This window comes from Pygoscelis adeliae, unplaced genomic scaffold, assembly GCF_000699105.1.
Source record: "Pygoscelis adeliae isolate BGI_AS28 unplaced genomic scaffold, ASM69910v1 Scaffold306, whole genome shotgun sequence".
Classification (NCBI taxonomy): Eukaryota; Metazoa; Chordata; class Aves; order Sphenisciformes; family Spheniscidae; genus Pygoscelis; species Pygoscelis adeliae.
Genome location: NW_008825072.1, coordinates 239,176 through 247,742, shown reverse-complemented (window position 1 = coordinate 247,742; position 8,567 = coordinate 239,176). Strand labels below are relative to the sequence as shown.

Genomic DNA, 8,567 nt, shown 5'->3' with positions numbered 1-8,567 from the left:
GGGGGGGGGGCCTGAGTTTTTAGGCTCTGTTAAAGGATTTCAGTGCCATGTTGGAGACAGGGAGCCAGAAAGGAAGTGGGGATGGCTGTGAGGGTTAGTGACAGAAAAGCTGGAAACCTGTCTGTAGATATCCTCCAAAGGAAGAACCCTGACAGAAAGGGATGAACTTCTCTTTGGCACACCCAAAGGGCCAGAGGTAATTTGACTGGAAAAACTGTGCCTGTCAGATGAATTTAGAAGCAGGCTTTCTAGATCCAGCCAGCATTGTATATTTAATTTTCAGGTTCCCTCTTCAGATCTTTGTTTACAATAACAGATGAAAAGGATTACTTTTACATTCTGCCTCCATGTTCTTCTATTTTCCCTAAGGCAACAACAGTAATAAAATGAGTTAAAGGGAATAGTGCTCATTTATTGCCAACTTTGTTTTTCGAAAGTATCACCAGATATTGCTGAGGGACACTTGTTAAGTTACACACCACTTTTTCTTTTTTTTTCTTTTTCTTCTTTCTTTCCAAATTGAATCATTGCACACTGATGGATCTGTAAGCCTATGGAATTGCTAATCTTCCTATGATTTAGGAAGGGGATGGAAAACTTTAAAGGAAGCATAAACTCAGATGGTGTATGAACATTTTGGCTTAAATTAAGTAGTATCATAACAAATGAGATGGTGAATTAAATTACAGCCATACGATTCTACCTGCATGAACCATAAGCTCAAGAATTAAGTGTCAGCCACACTTAAATGCAAAGAAGCATGCACAGAATATAGCCATGTCATGTGTAGTGTAAAGAGTCTGACTTCTTAAATGGGAATAGGTTTCTGAGCTACAGTGATTCCAAATTACAAAAAGAACTATCAAGTATAAAAAAGTGAATCACAGTTGAATTCAGGTAAGAGTTCATAACTAGGTAAAATTTAATGGCAATTAAAGAGCCCAGGTAGATGTCTATCTCCTATCAAATATAACACAGTCAGTGCTAATACACACACAATTGTGCTGATACACTTTAGCTATTAAGGGAAATGACACAAAAGTGTAACTCTCTGTATGGACCTGTTTGTTCATCTGATGGAGCGTATGTAGAACCTTGCTGGTACCACGTAAAAGTACTTGGTACTCTTTGTATCTGTGTATATCAACATTTAATTCTCACCAGAAACATCCAGGGAGTAGCCAATTTCATACAGCATGCAAAGTGTGTATAGGTATCTGTCATCATGTAGCAAGTCCTATGTGACTTTGTAAAAGTACCCATTGAAATTTTAAAGATTTATACATGTCAAGGCCAGAAGGGACCATTTCAACAATTTAATTTGAGCTGGGATCTTTAAAAGTGGCTAAATAAATTAAATAGTCAAATCACACTTGAAAATAACATCTTAAGGTGCCCTTCAGAAACATATCTTTAAAGCTTTCAAGTCGTAGAAATCTATCATAACTTTTAATAGGGATTTCTCTGATTAACTGTGTACCCTGTGAATTACTGCTATGGTGCCTCAGCCAAATCTAGTGCAGAGATGTATCGACTAAACAGCAGCCCAAACTTTTAAAACAATAGCAAATTAATAGTTTAAGGACTAGATGAGCTTTCCAGTCAAGAAGCTATCCCTACCCTATCACTACCTGCAAAACTAACTAGTGTTTCTGGTAATTTTTGTAAATCACCCAAGCTTTGCTTTGCTGGTTTATGACATCCCAGGAATGTCAGAGTGGAATTGTAGCCACATTTTTTTTTTGCAGTTACCTATTATTTAACCCATATGTAATGCAGAGGTTGCCATGTGTTTCTGCTGGGTCCCAGGTGCCTGTGAGATCTTAAAATCAAAATATTGAGGCTCACTATTGAGGGATATGGCTAACAGCATGTCTGAAATGTAAGTTCAGTATAGAAGCTGAGAAGTATTCTGTAGAGACTTTGTCTTCTTTGATCATTACCAAGGTCTGGTCAGGAATCGTGAGAAATATTCACGGGACTTAGAGCAACCAGAATAGATCAAATGAGAGACTGAAGTCCAGAATAGCAAGAAATCCTCATAGAATTGCTCATTTAGTTGAATTACATAAGCAAAGATCTTATTTGTTATTTATAGTCTTTAATTTTTCATGAACAATGTTACTTTGGTGCTTGTGATATTCTATACTGAGGAAATGGAAATATATTGTAATACTAAGTACTTGCATGGGACAGTAATCACAGTTTTATTGGAAAAAAAATCTCTATTTTGTGGGAAAGTGTAGCAGTTCTACCAGTGAAGTCCTGTTGTAAGTAAGTATTGCATAGCTGGGGTGAGTCTTTCAGCCTCTCTTCGCAGCTTACCATATAAAAAAAGATCCGAAGCATACTTTGAAAGGTTTAGATCTGAAGCATACTTTAAAAGGTTTATCTATCTATCCAGTGAGCAAAGCTTAACTAATTAACATATACTAAGCCCTTTAAGAAACAGAAATGAGAATGACTGCTTAAGGAACAAAGGGGTATCAGGAGAGCGGGAACAGTCGGACGCCCTCCTCAAATCCCGTGTGGACTGTCCTGAGCTACAAACCTGCTCTACCTAGATTGGCATGACTGACAGCGTCAGTATAAGGAATCCCTCTGAAGGAGTGAAAACGGCAATAAATTACCTCTTATAATTATGAGAGGAAATCTCAGAGGTCATAGCTGAGGTTAGCAGTGGGGCAGAGCCGGGGTTATACTTGCACTGCAGCTGCTGCAGTGCACCTGGCCTATTAGCAGGGACTTGCATTTTCAGCATTGACTTCCCCTGGAGGTCAATAATTAAAAAAAAGTTTTTAAAAAAGACCTCAGTGTAGAAGTATAGCCTGTCATGTAGAAAGTTTTGAACCATCACAAGTGAAGAGTATCTAATATCTTAGTGGTGGTACATGCTGAAAGCAATATTAGATGAAGTATGTTTTGTATGTCACTTTATTCGTCCTCTATTTCTCTTGTTCCCTCTAATGAGACTCTGTTGAGTTATTTTTATGGCCTTTATATTTCACACTCCCAAGGTACTGACAATGGCTTTAAGGAATAAACGAGGGAGGAATAATAAGTTTCTTAAATGATCTGTAATCTTTATCTGTAATTACAGTTAAAGCAGTTACATTAAATACTTTATTTGTAACGCATTGTTTTATGGCAAGAACAGGCAGCTGTAAATATTGAAAGATGATGACCTGAACACACCAAGATATATATCCCATCTTTCTAGTTGTCTGATAAAAATGGACCCACATTAAATATGACCTATACAGTTTTTTTATTTCTCACTTACACTTGTAGAGAAATCTAAAATTAAAAAGGAAAGCAAAACCACCCCCAACGATCCCTATATGTGAAAAATATTTTTCAAAGCAAATTATCTGATTCTAGCAACAGTGTGCTGTACTACTGTTATCCTCAGTTTGGGCTGCACTGTGTCCTGAATTCTGTGCTCCTGTTCTGCCTTATGCTCTTCCACCAGCTCATGGGAGTGCTGCTTCTAATGCACAGGATCATAGCAGGCAGCTAATGTGCCAGAGTCACACACAGCATTGGAGTATGGTATTGGCTTCACTTTTTACTCATGATCAGCAGGTGTAGCTGCCCTAACATCATAGGAAGCAAAAGAATCAAGGTGAATAAAATAGTTACAGAACAAATAGACCTCTCAAGCTTACAGCAGTCAGAGAACAGGGACCTGAACTTCGCAGCTCACTTCACAATAATAGTGTGTCTGTTTACAATGAATGGATTAGAATCAGCCTAGTGCAATGTATAAAACATACTCTTTCTTACCTTTGTAAATTTCTAAAAATAATTATTATAAAATAAAAGAGTATACTTTCATTCTAGGTGCTGAATCTCTTATTAATTTTCTAGGTTTCTACCCCAGCTATTAAAAAATCTACTTAATGTAATATCGTAATACTTAGTATAAGATCAAGCTGTAAGGTTAGTTAATTTGCTCAGACATTTAACACTAGCCTTATTTTTTTTAGCCTTGAATATTAGGTATTCTAGTCCTCACCTTGAAATATACTCCTGGAAATTATTTGTGAACATGAAGATGGATTAATTTAAATTTATTCTTTCTATGTAATGAGATAGCCCAAGTGTCTGGCACTTCAGCTATCCTTTCACATATATAGCTTAACCCATATTTCTTAGTTTTTACCTAATCCACCTCTACTGTTCCCAAATAGCTTTTTATGAAGACAACTGTCCTCTATGGCCTAGGTAAAGACTGATGAAACTATTTTTATTATGACCTAGGAAATTATTCAAATGGAGCTCTCTAGAGGCATATGGTTGGCATTATGAATATTTTACAGAATCATCTCTGAAAATCAGGCCAATAGCATATACACACGGGGCCAAGTTCCACTCTCAGTTATACCTTGGCAACCAGAATGATTTCCCATTTGGCTATACTATGCAAGTATTTGTTTGGCTTATTGCATGCATGTATTTTTTATCTTTTTTTCCCTTCTTCAGCCCTGTCTTCCCATTTCCCATATTGTTCTTATAAAGAAGACAGTTATTATCAGTGTGGAATGGTTATTATTTGGAGGCTACTAGTTATGTCTCTCCTACCTCATAAATACAGGCAATAAGATGTACACAGGAATGAGGGAAAATGTACAGAAAATTATGCCTAGTGTAACAGTGTCTTTCATGAGGCACCAAAACCGATGCAGAGTGTTAAAATCACTTTGGTCTCAATCTTGCTATGAACTCCATGCAGGAAAGAGCTCAGGGAAACCCACTGACTCCAGTGAGATGCCACAAAGAGAAAGCACTGGAGGACTGGGACCTGGAACAGGGCAAAAATAGGTCAAAATATTCTGTACCCTGAGATCAGGAAACAAGTATACAAGGGATAATATTTCTCATTCTGATGTTTCTCCTCCCTTCTCTTTCTTGGGGTTTGGTTTTTTTTTTTGGTAGATAAACTCTATTTCATTTGCATGATTTAAATTTATAAATTTAAACCCTTGGTCATAAAAACAAAATTTCATTATTTTGAATAAGAAGGCTGAGATAACTCAAGACTGAAGTTATGATCAGATGTGTGACCTTACAGAGGAGGAAAAATACTTTAAGAATTAACACAATAAGACATAATAAAATATTTACAATGTTTTATAAAAGAAAAAAAATGCTAAAAAGATTTGTACTTACCAGAATATCTTTTCCAGCCCACTTGCACTCATCCCTTCGGGAATGAGATACAGGCCAAACAATCTAAAGACACAGAACAAAAATCACGTTGTGTTATTTCATGCTTCAATAATCACAAATTGCAGACCAAATGCTGCAGAGTGTCTTTATCCAGTTTCTCTTTTCCCCATTCTTTTCCTTATTTCCTTTTCTTCCATAAAATTTGATGACAAAGAAATGAAATGATAGGAGCAAAATATGGATAATAGGAATCACAGTAAAAACAATCTTGAAACATAGTCTGTATTGTGAATCTCAGCAGTGAATCTTGAATACTAATGATTAGAGGGTTGACTCTCCATTAAGTGAGTGTTCTTCCACTGTTTCGAATCTGATGTAATGGAATGGAGACTGAAAGCAAAAAATTGCAGATGCTTATTAACAATAAATCAGATCTATGTGAAATGCAATCTCATGTTAGAGTTACAGCATCAGAAATGAGGTGTTTGCTTCTTCAGTGTACCTACTAGTTCACTCTTCTATTAGGTTTAGTTAATTAAATAATATAAAAGAAGCCATGGTATTGGAAAAGTATCACACCATCAAAACAGAAATGTTTATGCTGTTCCTATAGAGCTACCCTAACACAAGTAAACTTAAACCTAGGTTTATTGTAGTGTTTGCTTAGCAGAAAATGGATCTCACCTCATACAGAGAAAATCCAGAGACCCTCACAGTCAATTATTCATGGTTTTTTGAAAAGCTTTTAGGAATTACATATAGAATAAAACATGATCTTCCCATAAAATGCCAGGCTATTCATTTGGGAGCCTCAGATAATGCAATATGAATGGCCATAAGTCTGGTTTACAGCCTTGGTGTTCAATATAGTTTGTTAAAAGAAATTAAAAGGTAAAGTATTCAAAAAGAAAAGCAAAAAGAATGAATATGGATGACAGAAGAGGTCAAAGGAGATGTTATATATGACATTTGAAAATACAGTCTGCAACCACATTTTTAAATTCAAAATTTTCTTAAAACTTAATGAAATCCAAACAGCAATCAAACATCGCAAGTCTACAAAATAAGGCTGAAAATTTTATGAGCACATTCTCTCTCAAAGGATTCCTGCTACTTCCTGTTTCTATTCTCAGCTTAAAATGTGCAGAGACATGTGAAATTTTAAATTTACTAGGCTGAAAAATATTAACCAAACTTCTCAGATCTCCCGGGAGGACCAGTTCAAGTTCAGTTCAAGTTTTGAGCAAAGATTTCTATACCATGCAAACCAGCATTCTAATCCATAAAATGAATGGCTAGATGTTCTTTTTCCTTATTCTTACAGCACAATATTTTCCTCTACTTTGGTGTAAAAGTCAGCTAAATTGAACCCTTTTTAATAGACTAGAAAGTTTGGCTTTTTGAGTTGTGCTCCTTTGGAGTTATATGATGCTATCAGCATTTAGACAGAAACCTTAGTTCTTTTTTACATGGTGGAAACAACAACTGGTGAAGTTCAAGCTCAAGTGCAGCACTGGCTGCACTGTGATTTTGTTCGAAGTTTCTTCAGTGACCCTCCTGTCTTTAATAAGCAGATCCCCAAATTCTTTAAGCCTTTTGTCTATTCTTAAATCTAAAGTCTAAATTGTAAGTCTGTTCTTTAAGTCTGTTGCCAGCATTCAGTTCCCTGTTACCAACAGCAATTCTTTATTTAATCTAGTAATAATTATATATAATTTCAAATAGCATTCTAAAGGTATCTGAATATGTAAGTATGTAAGATACAATTCCTCCCATTTTGCAGAGATGTTTTCTGCAATGGAAACACCTTCTTTCCTTTAATTATTCCAGATGTTTTGCACATTAAGCTATCAATCCCTCAGAGAATTCAAATAAATAGCTAGTTTCCTTTATAGCTGCTCTAAAGAGAATAGAAAAGAAAATACCCGGTTTTCCTTTTATCCTTTTTCCTTAGAGAATACAAATGAATAGCCTGTCTTCCTTCTGAACAGAAAACACAAGGTATTTATTGCTATCATCTTAGGAAGCTAATAGTCAAACGGGCAAAAGGTCAGGAACACCAAAAAAAAATAAATCTCTGGGTATTGAAGCAATATATCTGTCATAAAAGGGAACTCTCTGGATTTTAAAATGTGCCATCAAAATACTTAAATATAACAGCTCAAGCCTCCATCCCATTGTTTACCTTCTTAGCATTTTGTCTTATTAAAATAAATGAAAAATGAAATTATTTATTTAGACTCCAACAAAAGAACATCACTGGACTGTGTGTCAGCTTTTTAATTTGTCACCAACTTTTACTGGAAAATTATACTCTCCACCAAGAATGGCAAGCTTTTATGGACCTATTCCTCTTTTATTAATACTGAATCTATTTTGGTTTGAAAGCAGAAGAAGCAGAGTGCCTACAAGTGCTGGGTTAAAGGAGAGAAATCAATACTCGGACTCCCAAACAGCTTCTTTTTGTCTGCAAACAAATACAGGGTAAAAAGGTCTTTTTGTGTAAACTGTCATAATAGTTGTTTGGTTTTTTTAGCAGTAAACATGAAAGTATGTCTTGTTTGGGAAATAGCTGGATTATTCACTTATCATTTACTTTTTCATAGTCTGAAAAAAGCTTTGTAGATTATACAGTCATAGGTTATAGACTCATTATAAATTTCTCTTCATAGAGTCAGCAAATGTTTTTGTTGTAATAGGATTCCTGACATCCAAACACTTACTACATAATTCATAGTGTCCAATATAGTCTGAGTAATAACAATTCTGCAACGTTAAAAGTATATATTTACATTGTACAAAACATGAACAAGAGTACCTTTTGGTATTCCTTGATGTTAACCAGGTTGAAAGAAAATATGTGATCCTTTGCTCCAACGTACAGCCGACTCCGTTCTTCATCCAAGAGGAAAGTATGGTAACTGGAGCTGTTAGCTAGTCCATTGAAATTGATTATATTGTTGGATTCCAACATTTCTGTAAGATAAAGGTAATACTTTCCTTGTTAATATGGTCAAATAAAATACAGACTTATATTTTGACTTGTATGGATTTCATTTTAGGAATTTATATTTATGGAGTAGAGACCAGTGAAAGAGTTATGCACCTGGGCCCACGAATGTTTTTATTTCAAGTAGCCAAACCCAAACTGCTTGTGAGATTCAGTTCTACACAAACAAAGGTCAAAACACCAGTGAAATAAATTAAATTCCTGTATGAGGTTTTAGGTGGTAAAATTCTATCCATGTAACTCATCAACTGTTGGACAAAGTTCAATTTTGTTCAATCAATGAGATTTACAAGGATAAACCTGAGGAAGACCAGCCAATAAAAAACACATCTAAACACAAAATCTCCTACTTCCAGCATACAAAACTATTTCATACAGATCTGTA

General features: G+C 35.4%; 1 protein-coding gene across 1 annotated transcript in view; it reads right to left on the bottom strand.

Moving 5' to 3' along the window:
• The window catches only part of SEMA3A (sema domain, immunoglobulin domain (Ig), short basic domain, secreted, (semaphorin) 3A), a 121,363-nt gene extending 113,217 nt beyond the window's left edge, over positions 1-8,146 (bottom strand). Inside the window, exons 1-2 of the mRNA XM_009326562.1 lie at positions 7,991-8,146; positions 5,173-5,235 (exon numbers count right to left, since the gene is read on the bottom strand). Of these exons, the coding sequence (XP_009324837.1) occupies positions 5,173-5,235; positions 7,991-8,146 (219 nt within the window). The remainder of the gene's footprint in view (positions 1-5,172; positions 5,236-7,990) is intronic.
• Between the last annotated feature and the right edge of the window lie 421 nt (positions 8,147-8,567).